This window comes from Xiphophorus hellerii, chromosome 7, assembly GCF_003331165.1.
Source record: "Xiphophorus hellerii strain 12219 chromosome 7, Xiphophorus_hellerii-4.1, whole genome shotgun sequence".
Classification (NCBI taxonomy): domain Eukaryota; kingdom Metazoa; phylum Chordata; class Actinopteri; order Cyprinodontiformes; family Poeciliidae; genus Xiphophorus; species Xiphophorus hellerii.
The window spans coordinates 24,965,529-24,989,349 of record NC_045678.1 but is presented as its reverse complement, the minus strand read 5'-3'; the positions used below and the strand labels follow the sequence as shown (position 1 = coordinate 24,989,349).

At 37.0% G+C, this 23,821-nt stretch overlaps 1 protein-coding gene across 1 annotated transcript in view; it reads right to left on the bottom strand.

Annotated features, from left to right (window-relative positions):
- wnt6b (wingless-type MMTV integration site family, member 6b) overlaps positions 1 to 6,062 on the bottom strand; it is a 31,507-nt gene extending 25,445 nt beyond the window's left edge. The window contains exon 1 of the mRNA XM_032568076.1: positions 5,278 to 6,062. Within this exon, the coding sequence (XP_032423967.1) occupies positions 5,278 to 5,357 (80 nt within the window). The 5' untranslated portion in view covers positions 5,358 to 6,062. The remainder of the gene's footprint in view (positions 1 to 5,277) is intronic.
- Positions 6,063 to 23,821: the final 17,759 nt, after the last annotated feature.

Genomic DNA, 23,821 nt, shown 5'->3' with positions numbered 1-23,821 from the left:
GGCAATCTGACCACCAATGCAGACCCATCACAGACACACGCAAATAACACAGTTGGCCCTGCTAAGGACTGAAGTCAAAACTAGTATAGGAGAGCAAAGACATTCCTCACTCCTCTGAGCTGTGCTCTCTGCTCTCAGGCCAAATGATTAGAGAGCTTTAATCAGGAGAGGCTCTGAAAGGACAGCTATCTCCAAGCATTTCATATCTCTCACTCTGCGTCTCTCATTCCAGTTCTCTCTTTTCCCTCAGCGACAGCCTATCCGTGTGATAGGCATTTTCCTTCAGAAGACATACAGAGATAGAGACATTGAAGGGGAATGAGCATGAGACAGAGAAGGAGCGATGTATGATGGTATGTCCAGCTTCTTTCAACAGAGCCAATCATTGTCCTGGCAGACCGGCGAGCGACCCACAGGTGTGGTTTAACCCCGGGCTGCATCACAGTCGGTCACTGTGTGCGCGCATCTGTATGTGTGTGTGTGTATCTGAATGTGTCGGTGAGTGTGTGAGGGAGCCAGCGAACAAGAGGGTGAGTGAAAGAAGATGACAATTTATGTCAGTGAGGATAAAAGAAAAGTAGCTGATTCCAGAGTGCTGATTCCCTTAATCCACTTCTGCTTTATTTCAAATAAATCTCTAGAATGCATGGCCAATTGAACATTGACATGAACCCTTAAGAAGTTGAATACATTTTGACAGACAATATGCCCATTAGTCTTCCTTTTTTAAATTTCCAATAAACTGTGGGCCATGATAGAATTTTGCAAGGTGTACCCTGAATGAAAGACATGATTTGAAAACTTAATAAAAGGCTGTTTAGTGGTCTGGTTCACTTGTATTTTCAGAATCTGGAAAAGTCTTATTACCATTCCCTTAAGGTATTTTGTGGGGACCTATGTGGCAATGTGAAGTATCTTAGTTGCTTTTAGGGTCATCTGTTCCTTTTAAATCAAACCAAGTACTGTGTCTTCATTATCAGCACAAATATGAGCTTGTGCCCCGTGTCGCTGATAATATTTGTGGTGTTCATGGGCAGGATCTCAAGACAAACTCCCAGAGAGGAGAGTGTCTGGTTGGGGAACCTAAGGGCCTCTAATAAGATCCAAGATATTAGTAGCTGAAATGAGCTTCCACTGTACTGAGGCTGTCCTCAACCTTAGAAATAGAGTAAAGGGACGTTGTGGGGCATAGCGGGTATAGTGGGCACCTCATACGCGCAGACTATAGACGTTGTCGCTGTTGTCCCAAGTTTGACTCCCGCATCTCTTCCCTCCTCTCTACCTCATTTCCTGTCTACCTCCTGTCAGAAAATGGAAAAAAGGCCACTAGCACCAGCCAAAAACAGATTTTAAAATAAGAAATAATGTACAGAGCCTGGGCATTGAAGGTAGATTTAGGTGGTCCTCACTTCTAAAGGAGTTGTTTGTTGTAGTTCAGTCATTTGACCAGGATGTCTCTAGGACGCCCCCTACCTTTGGGAGATTTTTGAGCATGTCCCTCCTTAAGGAGACTTTGTGTCTTAGTGTCCATCCTCCAAGAAGAAATCAAAAAATGGATGGATGGTTTGCTAAGATGTTTAAAGTATATAACATATTTAAAAAAGTTTTAAAATATTCCAAATTATTCACATGAACAGTGAATTAGGAACATTTACATAGGATGGTATAAACACTGAGACAATTTCATCCCTCTTTTAATCAAAGATTGTACGCTGTATTTTAAAAGTTATTTGTTTACACATAGTATTTATATATTCTTTTACTTTACAAAATGGAACAACTTCGCAAGGATAAGATTTTTGTTCCTGAAGACCTTTTAATACTTTGTGAAGAAGGCACTTATTTTATCAAAGGAAACATAAGAGAGTCTCCCTTTGGCAATGGACTGTACAGACTAAAATACTTCTGCTGACAAGATGTTATTTTACACTAAATGACTCATTGAATCACTTTTGATTCCTTAAACGCCCACGTGCGATGGTTTCTGAAAAAACCACATCAACATGTTGGCTACGCCAGAATTTATCAGGCTTTAAATTGTGAAAGATAGCCTCAGGAAACATAAGACATCAAGCTCTAACTCCACTGAAAATTTTAGTGATGATAGAAAAGACTTCAGTCATACTTTCAACAGCTTGGCAGTAAAATTATGCTATTCTATTACAATGCAGGTCTGAAAGTAAACTGAACTCTAATAAATTTAAACTAGCCTGGTTTCAGAATTGATGATATTGGGCATCATTTGTAATGCAACAGAAAGTGCGGGAGTGACCGCAGTTTTTCCAGCTCTCTGGTGCACAGAGTAACAAAACATTCCCCCTCCACCACCTGTTGCTGCACTGTGCCTTTGAGCAGGCTGAAAGAAGGGTCCTATGTTTCTTCTTTGCTTGCAAGAAAATGAAAAATGATGTACATTTGTGTGTTTGTAAGATTTTAATATTTTGAAAAAGATTAAGACACTCCTGGTGTGTAAAGTAAAGCTGTGCTACCCATCACTGTCCACACATGAAAAGGAGCTGATTTTGAAATGTGGTTGGCAAGCCATGAGCTGCATCACTGTAAAGCAAATGACTGCAGGCTTTACCTGAGCAGAAAGGCTGACTAATAAACCAACTAACATCAGCCTGTTAGAACAAACCCTTAAAAACCACTATTAAGTTAAGGGATTTTTATTCTGTATCAATGTGTTTAAATCTACTCATCAGAATAGCAATAATAACATGTTACAAAAATCTCAGTCTTAAATAAAGTAATGCTTTACATTTTTTATTTTTTTATTTTTATAAATACTGAAATACAATAATGCATTCTCGGAATACTTATTTTATTAAAATAATCCAAGTGCATGCCAATTGAAGGTAGTTCTCACTTAAGTGTGTGATTGTTTTAGTTCTAAATGCCAACTAAGATGATGTAGTCAGTTCTCCTAAAAGCAACCTTCTCAGTAGAAAATATGATTTTTAAATAAAACTTAAAGTTTGTATTTTTTCCCTCCATCCAGTATGATTTTCACAGTAATGTTCTGCATTTCTGAGGGAGAGGTTGTTTTTGTCTCCTGCACATTTTTTTAGAATTGCCGGGGGGCAGAACTTGTCAGCCATTAGGCTTGTCTGAAATCTAATGTTTTCAAAATCTCAAGCAAGACGTTTTTACTGCATTACTCAAAGCAATAACCTATTAGTACCTAAGTCTTAGTGCAATGTCTAATAAGAACCAAACAAAACTCTTTTAGATACCAAAGGTTAAACTGAAACAAACAAAAAGATAAAGTTGTAGGTAATAAAGCGCTGATTAGCTCCTTCTTCATTCATTAAAATATTTCCTTATCAAGTAAATAAAACAAAAGAGGTTTTGCAAAATTCAAGAGGCTCATGTATAATGCTGCACCCTTGTGGGCAAATATTGCTGTTAGGTGTATTCCACGCTCCAAACATTCAAACTTTTTTATTAGAGCGCAGTTTTAATATTTTGTTCAATGATACCTCTGATCTTGAACTCCTGTTCATTTTCAGTTACCTACATTCACTCTATCATCTTAAGTACAAGACACTAAATTTCTAAGTTGAGCAGTCAACAAGCAAATGCACTTACAGAGCCCCCATGACACTACATCCCACACTGACCTTGACTGAGCTATGAATGAACAGTGGGAGGATTCAATAGAACAAAACCACAAAGCTTCACTATCAAACACTGCAAAAGTTTGTCTGCATGTCTGCAGGATCTATGACTTGCAGACATGCACAGAAACTTCCTTTTTTTTTTTCAACAGAACCACACATACAAAAAACTAACATTATTAGAAAACATGTTATCGGTAGATCTGCTGGGCTTTATGCCCGTCTGTCTGTTCGACTGTCACCCATCCTGCTGAGCTGAGCCTGTATGGATTGTTTTATGATGACATATCCACTGTGCCTAGAGGGCCACCTGACATTCCTTAACCTGAACTCCCATCACAGACACACACATCATCCGCGACACCTCAACCAACCTCACAGCTCTCTCTCACTGAGGGCAACAAAGAGCACACACAACTTTTTACCTCCCTGTTTTGTTCCTTTTACACTCTATCATATGGGATGCACCAATCAATTAACTGATTGGAGTTTAACAGAAATTAGTTGAAGATAACCGAAACACACGTTGATGGACAAACTGGGTAATCTGCAAAACTACTACCTCTACCAAAGAATCTTCTACCCAATTGTTTCTCTTGCATGTGTTGTAATCCTGACATATACAAAATAGAAAAAGTACATTCAGCCAGTCAGACCAGGATGAAATCGGTCATGGTCATTTTTCTTTAGTCAAAAAATAAAATTAAATATTACTCATCAGTTTACAAATAATGCATATTCTGAAGTAATTAAAATACATTGTTGAAAATTGTATTGAAAATATGATATCGATTTTCAGATAAGAAATAGACTAATTAATGAAATAATATCCCAGAGCTTAGAAACATTTTCCTCAGAGGCTCTAATTCATAATCAAAACATCATGTAAAGACATCTCACCCCTCCTTCCTAATTCTTTAAATACATCAAAATCAAGAACTGCCATCATTCTTGGTCAGTAAATGCATCAACCAGCACAATTTAATTTAATTCCCTTTATTAATTTATAAATAGGGCTAATCTTCCAAATTTACACCACATTTAAATGACTGGCAGAAGGTTTTTGTCTTTCTTTCATGGGGAATAATTAATTGAAAAATAGCATTAGCAGGTAAAATCATATCCAGCAGCTCAGACTTTAAAGAAACCCACATATCAGTAGGAGTTGGCCAGGAAAATAATGATCAGTTCAATATTTACCTGCCACAAAAGTCTTGTGTCAATTATTCAGTTGTTATTATTATTAAGGCTATCAATAATTCAATTATTATTTATCAGATGGAAAATAAGCATATTTTCCAGAAAAAAAAACGGATTCTAAAGAACTTCCACATAAATCCATAACATCTTTCTACTTCACTGTGGTGAACTGTTAAATGTAAACGTGTAACTAAAATATAATCAAGGTGGATAGATAGATAGATAGATAGATAGATAGATAGATAGATAGATAGATAGATAGATAGATAGATAGATAGATAGATAGATAGATAGATAGATAGATAGATAGATAGATAGATAGATAGATAGATAGATAGATAGATAGATAGATAGATAGATAGATAGATAGATAGATAGATAGATAGATACTGAAAGTAAATAAATACATCCTCAGACTGAAATGAAACAGGGACAGGACACCCACGTGTTAACTTACCACCACAGCCCGATGATGTTGACCGGACAGAGCAAAATAAAGAACAGGGCCAGCTGGATTCGTGAGAGACGAGCCGTCATGTTGATCGCTGCAATTCCACACGGAGATTTTTTTTTTTTCTCCCCCTTCAACAAACTTCAATGTAACGACCTCAGCCAACACCGAGTGGGATTGTTTCTTAAAATCATAGGAGGTCCGATTGTTTTTTTCTCTGACGGTGCGGATCAGTCAACGCTCTCTGGGAAGTGTTCGCCAAGGAGTGCGCAAAAGTCCACCTCCTCTTCAGTCGGGCGCATCTTAATGCGCAACAAAGTCGGTCAAGTGGCTAAAGAAGTGATGTCCGCTCTCAAAGGTGTGGTTAACCTCTTCATTATCGCTGTGCTGTGTCTGTCGCCGCGCACTTACATGGTTTCAAGGTGGTCTAATGAGGAACACACTCAAGACTTACTGCGCCAGGAAAATATCCAACATTAAGCTGCAGAATCTCGCTTCTCTTTCGGGGGTTCTGTCACAGTTTAACTGTTGCGCGGGCAGGAGTAGCAAAGAAGCGCAGATGAAGGTATGAAAATGCCCCTGCGCAGTCAGATGCGGAGCGCTCTCTCCGCGCTCTGAGCTGACGCGCTGATGAAAAAGTTGATGAATAATTGGCGGCGCCCACCGGCTGCAGGTAGAGGCGACTCTCCTCCCGCTCAGCCTGTCAGCGTGTTTTCTTTGGATGAACACAGGCTGGAAAAATGAGTCTTCTTCCACCTTGGTGTGACGTCGCTCCGGGCGAGGCGAAATCCTCGCTTTAACTCAGACACGGAGAGAGAGGGGAGAGAGAGAGAAGTGTGTGTGGGGGGGGGAGGGGGGGGGGGGGGGACTACAATTAGTTTCAGGAGGACCCAGGCTGAGATCAGAGAGGGTAAACTCAATAACCAGGTGCTGCCCTAAGATATTTGCGAACTTTACGAGCACGCAAGACGTGAATTCTCTCGCAAATGTTTATCTTCAAAACTTAAAATTTGTGGTAGCAGAGGAATCATTTTGTAGGTGTCTGAGCTTAAAGGACACAGTAACAGCAACAGCAACTAAAGCAGCTAATATTTACCATTTTCTGTGGTTTTCACGTTCAATTTCATTTGAAAAAACAGGCAGTGGTCCTTATGTCATAATAAAATAACATAATTAAATGTAACTTTCTAGAAAGCAGTAGTCCTTTTCACCTGTACATTTTTGCTTGTACATTGTGCGACTGTTTAGGATAAATCAGTTTGAACAACAGAGAAAAACGATATTACCTTCTAATGTTCCTTATGTTTATATAATTTATTATTTACTCAATGAACAAGGAGAAGATTAATGAATCTCCTCTTTGATCATTTTGACATTACTGTGCTGTAACAGGTATCTGGCCCTTACAGGTGTCCTCTGACGTTTATGTTTTTTTCACACTTGTTTCTGATTATCAGATACATTTTATTAGGTGACAAAGATAAACTAAGTAAATACAAAAAGTAATTTTCAAATGACAATTTTCTTTAGGAAAAAAAGCCATCCACTCTTAATGAGGAAGGAAAACCACACCCAGGTAATTGTATTTAACCTCACTTTTGATTCAAACTGACCATATGCAGGTGTATTTACTGCAAGATCTACAGGCATAAGCATGAGCTAAATTAAATAAAACCTGTCCGACAAAATGACGAAGACCAAAATATTGTTAAAAATTAGACATCATACACAGATCTAAAGACACTTAGGAACAGATGAGAAACAAAGTCATTGTTATCAATCAATCTGGAAATGACTCCAACCAGTTTTTAGGTTTATGGAGACTTTACTTTGTCACGAAGCAACAGCTTGATTTGTAAAGTTCTTCTTTTTTTAATTAAATCATTTGACAACAAAAACAAAAAGCAAAAGCAGAAGAAACTTGGAACAGAGTAAATACTATTTCATTTCTGTACAGACAGATTTCTTTTGCTTTTTTTTTTTTTGCGCTTTGATGCCACTCAGACAACGTGTCGCCCTGAGCACTGAGCTACGTTACCCATATCAAAGACCGCCACTGGCCACTTTACAAAAAGCTATTTCACAGGACTTTTTCTTTTTTTCTTTTTTTTTACAAATTACGTGCACTATGTCATGTATTAATAACTGGTTGTACATGAGGGTATGTTAGCCTATCATTTTATCTGGCCAAGGGCAAATGCACTGAAACTCAATACCACTGTACTGTGGTTGTCCATAAAAGCCCTGTCACCAGACTTCGTTCCACAGCAATGATGCAGAGCATTCACTGGCAAACGGCCTCAGACATGTACCGCTGTCTTTCAATACTGATCTTCTTTCTATTTATTGAAAAACAAGATACATATTGAACTTAAATAATCCATAGTTAGTTCACCTTTTTTGAAAGTTTACAATTTCTTTCAGGGAAAAAACATAAAGATTTGTAGGTTTTAATGTTTGAAATGTAACAGTTTCTCATTCTGAGCATTTATGGACAACGTCTTGTCACTCTCTGTTTATAAAGTTCAATTTTAGCTCACGGCAGTTCTGTTTGTTCTTACTAATAGGCAGTTAAATCAAAACAGGTGAGCTACAATCAGCTGTTTGTTTCTTTGCTGGAAGCTACTCAAGCAGTCACTATGCAGGCATTGTTCAAATGTGTTAGGAGAAGACTGTTTACATGTGGTATTAGTAGGGATCTTAAAATATATATTTTTGACAGGTCCATATCCTCCTGAGACCCAGCCCATACACTTATGTCCATTATAGTGAACATTGTGTTGAAGCTTATTTTTTTGTTCCTACTTTGAGTTACCCTTTTTAGCCCTACAGTACTCTTTAGAGGACATCCTGGGCTTTCCAGGGATGTGTCATGTGATAGGTTTGCATACTGGGAAGTCCCTTTTTTTTCCTAAATCAAAATGGCCTACCTGCCATCAACCACATTTTATGGAAAGAGAGTAGACGAGTCAAATATTTAACTTCTTTTGTTATTTTTGTTATTGATATTATTGTTAATTAAATATGAATAACAATATTTTGACCAGTGAAAACAGTTTAATAATTTCTGTTTAGAAATAACAGACCTTTTATGAATGTCAATTGCAGTGGACATCAGGACCATTTCAGTGTGTTTAATGACTTCACATTGTTGTAGGAGAAAGAAGTGAAACAGGATTCTACACAAGATAGTAGAGGGAGATTCAGATCTGGAGTTGTCAGATGAAGATGAGGTTAAGTATCAGTCTATGGTAGGGCACTTCATCAGATCCAGGACAATCTGATGAAGAGACAGACTCATGGTGCGTTCACACCAATCACGTTATGCATGTCAAAAACGCATTTGATGCTTCAAGTTTGACACGAGTGCACTTTTGGTGCATTCATGCCAAAAGCGTTTTGAGCGTCAGGTGCGTCTGGTTGACATTCACAGTCTGTGTGTAACGTCATAAAAACAGTCCAAAAGGTTCAAATCGCACCATGCTAGGCACTCGGAATGCGCCTCCACATAGACTTTGAAACCAGATGTGCCTGACGGTCAAAACACGTTTGGTGTGAACGCACCATCAGAGCCAGAGAGAGAGCAGGAAGTCGCCGTGCTGGGAGGGCCAGGATTAATTTGTATGTTTGTCTAGGACCAGGCATTTGTGATGGGAATGTCCATTTCTTGGTTCTGGTTGACATTCGATGAAAGCTCAACATTTGGTCATAAAGATCTACGCCACCCGCCATCCCTTCTGGTAGTCATACCTGGACACGAGTTTTTGCTTTGTTTGACCATTGACTAAGCCTCCACCACTGTCCCAAAGTGGTTTATCGTCAAACCACTTTGTGACAGTCAGCTAAGATGCTCCCTTCTGTTCACAGTGGCCCATCTTCTGGTAATTGGCTTTGGTATTCTTTGGTTCATCATAATGGTTTCAGTTGCTGGAAGACCCTTTGGGAAGTTTGCAGAACTTATTCCTCATCATTTTCCTGCTAATAACTGGCACTTTTGGTATTCAAGTGTGTTTTATACACACGATGTGTGTGATTTTATACTTCTATCATGTTCAAAATAAATAAAAAAAATAAACTATTAAATAAGTAAAAATAAATAAAGTCTTCATTTCTTGGGCAATAGTGTTTAGGGACACCCCTGCAGTTTGCAGCCATTTTTGGTTTTCATTTCAAGTAACAAGCAATAGACTGCAACCAGAAATGGGTAACTTGTGGTTATTAAATGTATTTTTCAAATTTGACCTCTTCTTGGGTTAATGTGATTCATTAATCACTAATCTGTACATTTTTCCATTTTTTGAATTCCGTCATAATTTAAACTGAAATCGTCCTGATGTCCACTACAATGGGCATGCTGTGAAAGTTAAATAAAAAAATATTTTTAAAAAATAAAATGGTAAGGGGTTCTTTTTGGCCTAAATAGCCTGATCTTCTGCAAGGTAGCTGGAAGGTGAACCTACACATTCCAGCAGGATCCTATTTCTTCATTTGAGCAACTTCCCACAGCAAAATCCTGCCGCTATCATGGTAGGGTTCCCATTTTCATTGTGTGCAGTATTTTGTATTTATTATTATTATTATTATTATTTTTTTTTTTTTTGCCATATTTAGAATTTTGCATGTTGTCTCTAAAGATCAGGGGGTTTGTGGAAAACTGCAAGCTTCTTTTGGCTTTCTTTCTGCAGTTCCCTTCTGAGGCTTTTACTTACAGCTACGTAACAAGTATTTGATACACTGTTGATTTTTCAGGTTTTCCCACTTGCAAAGCATGTAGAAGACTGTAATTTTTATCATAGGTACTCTTCAACTGTGAGTGATGGAATCTAAAACAAAAATCCAGAAAAATACAATGTATGATTTTTAAATAATTAATTTCCATTTTATTGTGTGAAATAAGTATTTGATACACCAGAAAAACGAAACTTAATATTTGGTACAGAAACCTTTGTTTGCAATTACAGAGATCAGACGTTTCCTGTAGTTCTTGACCAGGTTTGCACACACTGCAGCAGGGATTTTGGCCCACTCCTCCATACAGATCTCCTCCAGAGCCTTCAGGTTTCGGGGCTGTCACTGGGCCACATGGACTTTAAGCTCCCTCCAAAGATTTTCTATTGGATTCAGGTCTGGAGACTGGCTAGGCCACTCCAGGACCTTAAGATGTTTCCTACGGAGCCACTCTTTAGTTGCCCTGGCTGTGTGTTTTGAGTCTTTATCATGCTGGAAGACCCAGCCACGACCCATCTTCAGTGCTCTTACTGAGGGAAGGAGGTTGTTGGCCAAAATCTCACGATACATGGCCCCATCCATCCTTCCCACAATATGGTGCAGTCGTCCTGTCCCCTTTGCAGAAAAGCATCCCCAAAGAATGATGTTTCCACCGCCATGCTTCACGGTTGGGATGGTGTTCTTGGGGTTGTACTCATTCTTACTGGTTGATAGATGATCAAATACTTATTTCACACAATAAAATGGAAATTAATTATTTAAAAATCATACATTGTATTTTTCTGGATTTTTGTTTTAGATTCCATCACTCACAGTTGAAGAGTACCTATGATAAAAATTACAGTCTTCTACATGCTTTGCAAGTGGGAAAACCTGAAGAATCAACAGTGTATCAAATACTTGTTCTCCCCACTGTATATTGAGATTAAATTAGTAGAGTCTGTTTTAATTACTTCTGATGTTAAGAGATTGCACCAGATGTTTTGTTGCCAGAGGGGTTGTCAGAGTAGAGAGGGGTGAATAAAAATACACACTACATTTCAGATTTAATCTGTAAATTTCCAACCATGCATAATTTCCCTTCCATTTTATTACTTTTGCGCTATACTTTCAGTCTACTGTATTACATAAATACCTTAAAATACATTTATGCTCGTGGTTTAAAAGCTAAAATACAAAAAGGTCCAGAAGGTGTGAATATTAGGTTTTGTATATTTGCATTGTCACAAGTAAATATCACTTATGAGGTCTAGAAACAAACACAATCTATGCAACATTTTCCAATGTTTTTTTACAAGATGAAGGAACATTTTTGATACTATGTTTTTACCAAAACTTTTTATCTGCCAGAGCAGAAGTTTTGGCATTTATCACCCAACAATTCATCATGGTGGTATTTTTGCAGGTGGCCCTGCTGTTTATGTTCGAATAGGAAGTTACAGTGCCCACTAAAACCTGCTATATTTCTTTACCCTTTTTATCGCATTCGACAAAAAAATACAAAGGAAAAAAACCTCACTAATGTCAAAGTGGAAACTGAGTTCTAGAAAATGACAATTAAATAAAGATGTTTAATATTAAAAAGTATTTCTTAAATATTGACCCCCTTTAAAGTAGGTGTCATATAAAAGTTCTAGTAACTTAAACCAGTTCCAGTAAAATCTCACTGGATGGCTTTATGTATATTTCACAGTTTGTTCTAGCCAGTACTCAGTGTTACATTCAGCTATTGCAACGTGATCAAATAAACACAGCTGCAACTGATTTTACCGACATTTGGACCATTTGTTGAGATGCAAACTACGATGAGATACATGAAGTGATGTTCTTCTTTTATTTAAGAAAGCTTCAATTTCAGAAGATCCTGATCAGTTAAATTTTGCCACTGGTTTTATTCAGCTTCACCTCTGGTACGTTTCACTACGGAGCATGTGCCCAACACATAATTTATCCTGTTGTACATCGTATCAAGTTCGTTTCATGAAGGATTTCATTCTTATGACTTCGGGACAAAGGGTGAACAGAAAATGGATGGATGGACGGACGGACGGACGGACGGACGGACGGACTTCACATTAGTCAATAAATCAGTAGCAGTTTTTTTTCCCGAACATATAATCAATCCAAGCGGGGTGAGGTTAACTTGACTGATGGATTCATACGACAATACTTGTTAGATATTTTTGATTCTTTAGAATAAAGCTTTGTTCTATGCTTGATCTATTGAAGGTTTAATTATGGCTTTGAAAAGAGACACTTCTTAGATATATCCTTTTAGATTGACAGATAGACAGACAAACAGACGCCTAGGTATTCCAAGAGACGTGCTTGGAGAACAGAGTCAATGCAGGATTTATCCTTGTTGGCAAAAATGTTGGCTCTGCATCATCCAAATCTGTCTTGGTTTGTCTGACAGGAGTTTGCAATAATGGCTTCTTAAAGGGAGAGGCAAGCCTTGTTTCTCACTCTTGGGTCTTTTCTGCTGATCTCACCCACCGCCTCTAACACTGCCACTGACACAGGCCCATTCCCAAACTTCTATGCTGTTGAATTTTAAATTTTTTAAGTTTTTGAAATATTTGAACTTTTCTGTGTTAAAAACTTAGTTTGTAGCAGAGGCATAGAAACTGAGGTTTCTTTACCGAAATCCCACTGCACAGCTACATCCAAACAAACCACCTAAGGTTTTTCAGGTTTTGGATTAATAATCCAACTACGTTTCCAAAAGTGTAATTTCAAATGTTATTGCAAGAAAATCTTCCAAAAATGTTTGGCATTTTTGTCAGCATATTTAATTAAACAGCCAGGAGTCTCAAAACCTCTTACGTTCCATTCACCTGCCTTGGTCCACATACTTTTTTTTAGCATCAGATCCTCCTGAACCAAACTGAATCTGAGACAAGTTCATCCCTCTTTAATTTCTCATCTGAAATTAAAAAGGGATGAATGGAGAGGAAAACTGCATATATTCTTCAAACCTTTCAACAATGAAAATCTGTTTCTGGTTTAATATTCTTGAAAAAGGAAAATTTAATGATTTTCTATCCTCACTTTGGTATTTTCAGTGTCGTCTGTGTATTAGATAACGTACTGTCTCCTAAGAAATTCGCTGGAATACCCCATGCTGAGAAGAAAATATTCACTGCATGCATATCAAAGTATGAACAGCAAATAAAAATGTCAGTAAGACTTATTTTTTCCACATACCAAACGATTTCAATCACTCAGAATCAGGCTCATCTTATTACCAAGAACCATTGTTTTAATTAATGAAATCATTTTAGATGATATGCAAATAATTTAAATTTCATTTAAAATCTGTTCAAACCAACCTGGGCCTATAACTTTAGCTGTGATGGAGTTTGTGGAACACATTGCTGCAGCAGTTGACCAGAAGCTTAATACCGTAGGTGTGTTTATTGACCTATGCAAGGCATTTGATACTATTGACCTACCACGACTATTAGGTAAATGCGAACTGTATGGCCTACTGGGGGTTACATATCAGTGGTTAAAGAGTTATTTGAGTAATAAATTACAATATGTACAAATTAAGAACACAAAATCACAAACAGACATAGTAAAATGTGGTCTTCCTCAAGGCTCAGTCCTCGGACCTAAATCATTTATACTTTATTTAAACGACATTTTTGCAGTATCCAGTATTTTAAAGTTTATAATGTTTGCTGACAATACAAATGTCTTTGTTTCTGGAAAAAATATGGATGAGATAATAAAAAACAGTAGAAAAAGAGTTAGCTGAGTTGAAAACATGGTTTGATTACAATAAGTTGTCGTTAAATGAAGGAAAAACTAAATTCATGGTGTTCTCTGGTAATCGGATCTATAATAATGTAAAGTTATGCATAAATGGAGTTGAAATCAAAAGAGTTTATGAGACAACATTTTTAGGAATTATTAGAGACAATAAACTTAGTTGGAAGCCTCACATAGAATATATTAGCAATAAAGTTGCAAAAACTATTGGAGTATTGTTTAAAATAAAAGATTTAATAAATGCTAAAGGCTTGAATATTATATATTCCTCTTTGGTTATGCCTTATTTGTCTTATTGCTCAGAAATCTGTGGAAATGCAAGTAAAACAACCATTAATATATTAGTTAAGTTGCAAGAAAAGCTATAAGGCTTATTAATAAGGTGGGATACCATGAACCAACTAATAAACTCTTTATTCAAAGTAATACATTAAAATTTAAAGATATTGTTTAAAACACTGGAAATAACGTATGAAGCATTGAATAAAAGTCTTCCTTCTGGTATTCATAAATTATTTAAGCTAAGAGAGAATAAATATAATTTGCAAGGTTTGTTTATATTTGAATGTGCAAAAGAGAAGAGCCAGATAAAGTCTAGATGTGTTTCAGTTATTGGTGTGAAACTGTGGAATGAATTGAATGATGATTTTCTTTCTTGGTGAACTTTAAAAGAGCTTTAGAATGTAAAATGATACAGTCTTACGCTCTTATGTAGATTTATATATATATTGTGAAGATATCCTGGTAGGTTGTAAGGTTTAAAAACAGGGAAGGCAAGAATAAGCTTTGCTTCGGCCTATTCCTTTTTTGGTAAACTGTGGGTTTGTTTATTGTTTTTTTTTCATTTGTTGTTTCCTGTGTTTAATGTGGACAATTTACCAAAATAAAGTGATAAATAAATAAATAATAATGTGAAACCTAAATGGTCCCAACCCAAACCTAAAAACTGATTTTGCCACTCCTGACTGCTACTGATGATTTGTGAAAACTGTTTTTGAGTCATTTACAAAGCTATGGACTCTGAGAAGGCTACTTGAATACATTCAATGGTTGCAGTATTATTTTGCATATCATAGAATACACATGAATGTATCACCTGGAGGGATGCAAGCAGCTTCCTATTTGACAACATCATAGCTGTTGCAAAATCTTTGAGAGTTTATAATAAAAATACACTTTGTGATATACGTAGACTAATATAGCTCTTATACATTTTATTTCACATTCAGTTTTTTTATGAATATATTCAGCTATTTGCATCCTTTTTTCTTTAAAGTGCATCACATGTAAATCAAACGCAAAAATAAATTTCTGCCACATTGATTCTTGACCTTCTCTCAGTGATCCTGAAATATCTTTAAGGTTGTTATAAAGTTGTACCGCATTTACTAAATGATCTCTGTCGACCACCTTGCCCCTTTCCTTCCTCTGTGGTTTCTCTCCCATCTTGTCCCGTTTTCTGCTTTGGGTGAGTGTGTTTAGTTAGGGAGGGCTGATTCCTCATACTTGGCTGAGGCTTTATGGACAATAAAGATCTGATTTCAAAGTCCAGCAGGGTGTTAGGCCTGGGGTCTTGGCTCAGCGTTAGTTGCCTGCTGGGAGGAGACACTGTGCAGCTCCCAACCAGATGGCCATTAGCCCACGTACAGTAGATATGTATTGTTCCCTGTGTGTGTTGCTGAAATGCTTGTGCGTAAGCAGATACATTCGTCAACATCATGGTCATCAAGTTGCATTGAGCCCCTAAAAATGACTCAGCATTGGTATTTCCAAACTTTGACTGTACACTCAGCAAAACCTTTTTGCTAATGAGAAATTTGCAAAATAGTAATCAGAAAGGTTGTATTAGTCTGCTGTAAATTTTGTGTTGCACCTATTTCTTTGTTTTATTAATTTGTGCTATGCATAATCTAATCTATAAATGTTTGTCACTCTGAAATAACAACAACAAAAAAGATTCACTCGTCGTCTCATTCATCATATTCCTCAAAGTCCCCGTCATCGTCATTGTCATCATCATCATCTGAAGAGTGGATAGCTTTGGAGGCAAAATTAGCCAAAAAGCTAATGTTAACTTAAATGCTATCATTTTAAAACTATAGGCACAGCCACATCAGTTCCACTCTATGCAAGGTTGATGCTTAGCAATGCAAAAGAGACTACATCTAAGATAGTGTATTCTCTCTGACTTTTCCTCTTTTTCTTAGCTAGAGTCCCCTGACTTGTTTACTCCCCCACTGTTTCATTTTGATCACGCAGCTTGGAGGGGAGATATGTGACATGTTCCTCCAGCATGTATAATATATCTGTGGAGACTTAGGTCAACACTGCAGAGGAAACCGCCCTGATGGATATGGAGCTTTACTAAGACCTGCCAACAGTGCATTTTTTAGTCATTACATTAAACTTATAACTCGGGCTTTTGCTAGACAAAATATGTTGTTGACAAAGAAAAAGAACAGGAGGAGTGGAATAAAGATTTACCAGTGGCATGCACTGAGCTGTACTTCACAACTCAGACCAAGCCACAAGGTGGAGACATATTTGGCTCAGAACTTCTCCTTAACCTTACCTTACCTCTATGCTCAATGCTAATCATTTGCAGCAATGCTTAGTTTAGTAGCAATGCAAAGACTTGACAAACTATTCAAGAAGTGCTCAAGGAAAAAATTGTGATATGTTGGCCTGCTGTGATTGAGAGGCCTCTTCACTGTTGCATGGAAGACTGGAACAACACCTGTAAAGTGACAGACAGGGGAATTGGTCCCAGTTTTAAGGAAAGGGACCAGAGAGTGTCTTCCGACTACTAAGGCATCACACTTCTTAGCCTCTCTGTTAAAGTTACTCTGGGGTCCTGAGGTGAGGGCGCTCCGACCAGTTGCTGAACATTGTGACTTTCTTTGCTTTTTGTTTTAGAAATGGATTTGCAAACCATGTGCAAAGGAGTGGTGGTAGTGCAAGGTTTCTTATTGTTTACTGTATAAAATAAAAAGATCCCAAGACCAAATATAGATCCAGTCTGGAAAAACCTTGTGATACCCTAAAATGAACTGGAGAGTGTTGATTGATTGATGGATGGATGGATGGATGGATGGATGGATGGATGGATGGATGGATGGATGGATGGATGGATGGATGGATGGATGGATGGATGGATGGATGGATGATTTTGACTACATTTTCAGAAGATTTTATTGTTACCATCTCTCATATGCTCAAATAATTAATTTGAGCATATCTAATCTAATATTACAAACATAATAATTTGCTGTAAAACAAAATTTGCACAAATATAAATGAAAGGTATGGAACAGATTGCTTCTTTTGCTGTTGATGTTTGACTGACATTTTTGTAAAGCTAACTTCTTTAATGTCTTTAGTGCTTTCAGAGGCCCCTGCTAGTGTGGTTGCATTAACAACTGTTTCCTCTTCTCATACCTTAGTCTGTCTAAAATAATTACAAAAAACAAATAAATGGGAAGAAAAATGAGCCATAACTGGATGTCAGTTATGACTCATTTTTTAAATAATTTCTTAGCATTGCAGAGGTCAATGGGTATATCAAATGTACATTCAGTGTCTTTAATGTCAAAACGGCATCTAAATGTGTGGCATAGCTATTTTAATATCTTTGTTTTGAATTTATGGTTCTTCAATGTAACTTTTTTCTATTCGCACTGAAAACATGGAATCAATTAGCCTGTAGTGTACTGCAGACTGTATCGCTTTGCCTTCGTCTAAAAAAATCTTGAGCAGGCTTACCTGTGGAGAAAAACAAAAAAACGTAACATTCACTTGCAAGAACTTGCGGTGTCCTCTTTGGTTTGTCGTTAATTTATCTTCAGAGCATTGGTTTGGATTATGAAGCGTTCCCTCCCTCTCTTCTCCACCTAGAAAAAGCTAACAGACCTAACCCCTGTCCTGCCACACCTATCATGTTAACGCTACGCACACATTCCCCCTCTGACATCGGTTTCATCTGGGCGTGAAACAGATTCCTACTGCTTGCCAGAATGCACCACCTATCTCTCGATGTGATTCTCTTTCACCCCATTTTTCCTTCCCATTTTCTGTCTTTCTCTGTGCCACAGATGTGCCGTTTTGTTTCCATAGAAAATGCTTTGCCCATACTCCGAGTCCTCAAAACACATTCCCAGGCGATTATGATCAGAAATGATTAGAAATCCCACAGGGACTAATATTTTATTTGACATCTTGAATTAGATCTAAACAAGAAACACATGATGGCCCTAACCTTTTTAAAATAAACCACAGCCATCCCTGGAATCCCCAGGAGAAAGGCTTGTTCATGAAATTCCTGCACAACTGGCACACACACACGCTGAGAGTGTGAGAGAGTTTGTAGATTTAAATTATTAATACCTCCCGCTGCCACATGATGTTACATGTCTAGAAGCAGAAGGGTTCTTTACAGAAAGGACAGAACTGAAGCTAAATTGTGGTCTTGTTTCAGCAAGTAACTAATTTAAATCCAGGCTGTCAGCAAAAGCTCTGTCATTTGGTTGTATATATGTGAGTTCTGCTCTGCCTCATAGTGTGTGATCCTGTCATTGTTGGCCTATATTAGCAGATCCAAAACAAGATCAATGACATAATCTGTCATTTAAAAAGGTAGTTTGTTTCTCTAATTTCTCACTGCTGCCGATGAAGTAGTAATCAAATCATCAACTTGTTCCTTGAGTATGATCACATTCTGGCTTTAGCGAGGACTTACTTTGCGCCGTTTTTTTGAGGATATCCTATATTTTGCAAATACTGCATCTTACAAATTACCAAAGGAAAAAAAAAAAAACATTAACCCATGTCAATGTGAATGGTTTTACTGTGTTGGATTATTGTGTATAAAACTGAAGTGTGAATGCACTACACTCCCATCACCCATAATGGCTTTGTATGGGGACTGCAAAGTTATTTTTAGGCAGATTAAACATTTTTGGAAATGCACACCCAACTTCCAATCTATCACAAATTTAATGCACGTTGAGAAGAAAACATGTACGACTGAGGCACCAAAACTGTTTATACCACATTTAGACATTTGCAGGAAACATTCAACATAAATAAGATTCTTTGTGTATTTATGATGCTTACCTTGACGTTTTCATGTTTTCATGATGTCAAGCACTTTGAACTGCCTTGTCGGTGAAATGTGTTAAATAAACTTGATTTGTTGATTGATTTGTTAATTTTTGGCGTTTACAAGTAACTAAATTACCTTTTATATCAAAGAGAAAGAAAGACATGATTTGGCATCACTATGTCAATATCTCTTTCTAAGAAATGGAATATTTAATGAAGCATCCTATTTTCACATAAATGTTAACAGCTTGTCTTTTAATACTCCCAGTAAAAACTACGCAAACACATTATGTTTAATCAGAAATCACAAAATAAAATCTCCATGACAGCACTATATTATTTCATTATAGACAAGCAGCCCATTGATTATTCATTTAATTTGAGTTACTATTGTTTAATGATAATTTCAATTGCCAGGGTTTTTAGGAGCTGGTGCCAGCAAACAGGAAAACCACACACATCAGAACACACACAAATAATACCATGCAAAGACAAAGTGCCAGCTGGCAGCATCATCTGGCCTTTGACTGGTAAGGGCCTCAGCACATTACTGCAGATACAGAAGCCTATTAAGCCAAACTCTGGAAAGATGCCAGTCAGGAAGAGAGTGAACAACAGTACAGTCATGCCCAGAAGTGTTGGCAATGAAACAAATGTTGGCTTTAAGATTTTTTAGATTTATTCATATGTTTCTATGGCACATGAGAGAACAATAACATCAATTTAGGATTTTCATTTGACATATAACATCAAATGTATGTGAAGAGTCAGTATTTCCAGAGTTTATCCTCTCTTTTCTGAACTTTTGTAGATCTTTTAGATGTCATCAATCAATTTCTGAGCCAAATCATGACTGCTGGTGTTTTATTCATGTCTTATTAGTCCTCTGAGGTTATCACAGTTTGTTGGCTTCTGTTTACCCACCTGCTTTTCTAAAAATTAAACAGGTTCTGAAGAGGGCTAAGATCTGAGGGGTTTTCTTGGCCACTGTTCACTTTAACACCACATTTTCCCTAAGACATTGTGCTCCATCATGCTGGGAGATACATGGATCACCTCCAAACTGGGCCAAGAAGTTGCTCTTGGAGGACGCTTTGATCCAGCTCTTTATCCATTGCAGTAGAATTGGGGAGAAACTGTGTAGACCCACACCCTTGTGGATGTGAAGCAACCCCACACATGGACTTTATCAGGATGCTTCACTGTTGCCCCTATTTAAGATGGAGGTTTCATCAGAGAAAATAACTTTTGCACTAGTTTTCTGCTGGCTTTTCTTGCACTTGAGGGTAGAATTTTAGTCTGTTGTTGATTATATTTTTGGATGGAAGATGCTTTTTGCTCCACCTTGCGTCACAAAGCTGTTGTGAAAAAGCATACTGTGCATTGAGATGTACTCATTGTTTTCCGTATTCTGAAAACAAGCTCTGCCCTGGTGGCAATGCAATTTTATTGTCGTCAGAGGTCATCCTTTTACTCCCTGGACACATTGAAGCTTCACAAAAGCTTCAATGTGTTGTGAAGCTTTCCTTACTGATACTGAACTGGAAGTTTTTGATTCAGAAACTTGTTATTTCAGGTGTGATATTGTCCGAAGTAACTCTCTTGTGAGATCATTTTGATGGCAGGACACTTTTTTAGATTCATTTGAACTCTACACCTTCACAGTCACTAGTATTCCTATATTATAGATATACTGTAAGCAGACAATTAAATTCTGTGACAGGTCAAAATAAAGTAAAAATGGAGTTTTGATGTTTACCTACCAAGATAAGTAAACTGTGGACAAAAATATAACATAAAATGTTAATTGGTATCAAAAAGTTGAAGCCTTGCAGTTTTCATAAGCATTTTTACTGTCAATTCTAGTCATAACTGGGTAGTAGTTTCAGATATGGCCCTGTATAATGAATACAAAGAAGACAGTATAGACCGGAGAATTGATTAGAGAAGAGATTGACAAAGGATACCTGATGACAGGTAACAAAGAAAATTTACATTTTAAAACAGAGGATAGGACAACAATGAAAACTGTGTTCATGTCTTGCACAGAACAGTAACTAGTACAAAGTGTGTAGGCGTCTTGGATATCCTTTAATTTCCAGGAGCAAACAAACAAGCCAACACATATACCAAGGCTTTGTGTCATCTGTGCTTTCCGTCATCAGGTCTTTGAAGTTACAACATCAGGAGCACATTGTTTAAATGAACTAAAGGGATTTACAATGGTGGTTTCATTTGCAGAAACTGTAGACAGCAGGAACAGACATTTGCAAACTAAATAAAAACCTATCGCAGAATGTTTGCCAGTACTGCAAAAAAAGAAAATAGCATTCATCAAAGAGATGCAAATGATTTGCATAATTCTTCCAAAACATATACAGTACAGACCAAAAGTTTGGACACACAATTGTGTCCAAACTTTTGGTCTGTACTGTATAAACAAATGTCAATTTATAAAGGTTAAGCCAATACCCATGCTTGGATTTATCAGACTGAAATGACTAAATAGATAAAGCTAAAGGGAACACGCCTCTTTAGACATGGCCTTGATAAAATTATATTAAATCTAGTCAGGAAAGTTGATTTTGGAAAAAAAAAAAATCAAGCTGCATGGTACAGAAAGTTAAATATGTCTCAGAACTTTACCTGACAAAAAACAACAAAATCCTTATTTGTTGTATAATTAAGGTGTGAACAGGATGAAGTATGGCCCAAGCTTGTCTAACACAGTTAGCAGAACAGTAAGGGAGCCTAAAAGAAGCATACTGGTAGAGAACAGACTAACAGAAAGTTATAAAAGTCTTTATGGTATCTATCTACTATCATTGTTTACATCCTAAGCAGTTGTTTGATAGGATGATAAGAAAAAAAAGCCTTTTGCATTCTTCCATCAAAAATGTAAACATTTAGACTTTACTGGGGATTACATGGAACTTTATGCAAAGACCAGTTGAAATTAAACTTGAGCTTCTCTGTAAAAAACGCTCCAGGGGGTCTGAAATAAAAAAAGGGATAAACATGCAAAAATCCCATGTCCACTGGTAAGAATGATGGTCGATCTGTGATTAAGCTAACTTGTCTCTCCTCCAAAGTGTCTGTGAAACCTGTTAGTGAGTATGCAAATTCTTTAAAACACCAGGAAATCTTCAATCAAAGCAATCTGAAAATGGGTTACCATTGTGTCTTTCTGTAGGATAATGATTCAACACATATAGCTAAATCAAATCAGAGATGCTTCACCAGACACAAATAAAACTTCAATGGCAATCTTGATATACAGACTGTAATTCTAATCAAAACTTGTGAAACAAGTTGAAGACAAAAGCTTTGCAAATAAAAACTAATCGTGAAAATTTTGACAGTTTTAACACACAAAGTTACACTGCAACTTCAGAATAACATACACAGACACAAGGATAAAATCTTGTCAAGCATGTCTGTATTTTTCAACAGGACAATGAAAAAGCAGATTCTGCTCACATTACAAAGCCATGCCTGAGGTAGAAGAGGGTATGGCTGCTGAAATGGGCTGTCTGTAGTCCTGAGCTGTCCACAACAGAGAATGTGGGGGAATTCAGAAACATGGCTCCACCTAAAATTGCACATCTAAAATGTCCTGTTAAACTAAAAGGACATAATTAATTCTGACACTTAAATTTATTATTAAGAGTCATAACATAATGACCCTTAATGTCAGGTTCATTGTATTATTATGCATATTTTTGTTGGTTTCATATGGATAAAAATATATTTTTAAAAGACTGAAATAAGTTAAAGTGTCACTCAACTATGTTTGTAATTTAAAAATTGCTAAAAGAAATTCTCCTGTATAACTCAGAATTGGAGTTTTATTTAGTATTGTATTTCTCCTTCTGGTAATTCAGACAGAAAGAAGATAAGCATTTTCATCAGAAACAGCTTTTGGCATTTATTGATTCTTCTGCCTATTTAGAGAAGCCACACTGAGGCAGAATGACGAGGCAGCTTGATTCATCAGCATTACTGGCAGAGCAGAGTAACTTTATTATAACAGATCTTATCTCGTCTGCCCTGCTCCCCATCCAAAGACTTCGGGTCTTGTTGCTCTTTCGTCTTCGTCCAACTTGTGTCCAGAGGGCTTGCCGTGTTGCTGCTTGTTTGGAAAGAGATGGAGCGGCCAGATGGGTGATATACACACACACTAACACATACTTACACAGATTCTCTCGGAGATGGTGGGTTAAGATGACTTTTGGATCAGCCTTTAAACACTGGCAGCCACAAACAGGCAACCATTAAAACAACAGTCTGGGGACACACAGGTTCTTTAAAATAAGAAACACATTTACTGAATCATAAGTGTCAGAAAAGGTTGATATAAAAAGATAAAGACAGAATTTAGTCTGCATTTTGCTTTATATAAAAGTAAAACAAACATTGCTCTTTTGTGACTTGCAATGTATTGCTATTCTGTTGCAGATAAAGACCAACATTTTTATTATAATTAAACAGGTTACAACCTTCTGCTTTTCCTAAATGTGGATGGAATTAAGCTAAACTCTGTTGAAACGACATTATCTTTAAGGTAACACAGTTTCTATGTCTCTACTTCCATCTTGTGGAGAATTATGATATAACACCTTCAACAATTGCCGCAATAAAGTCATAAATAGCTGTTGTGTTTAGATTTTTGTGATCTTTAACCTCAGTGAGAAGCAGACGTCCTGACGGAGGAGCATCCACTTAGAGTAAGTCAAAATATATAAATAAATAAAAATAAAAATAGAAAACAGGTTTTGAAGTGAGTAGTCACACATACAAAAATCAGGCTGCAGCAAATTCTGGGTTGTTTAGTTCAGGAGGAAAAAACATCAGGAATCCATAGTGGTAATATACCTTTAAAACTGAAACCATAACAAAAGAAAAAAAATATCACACTTTGGAATGTCATTAAAATTAATAATAA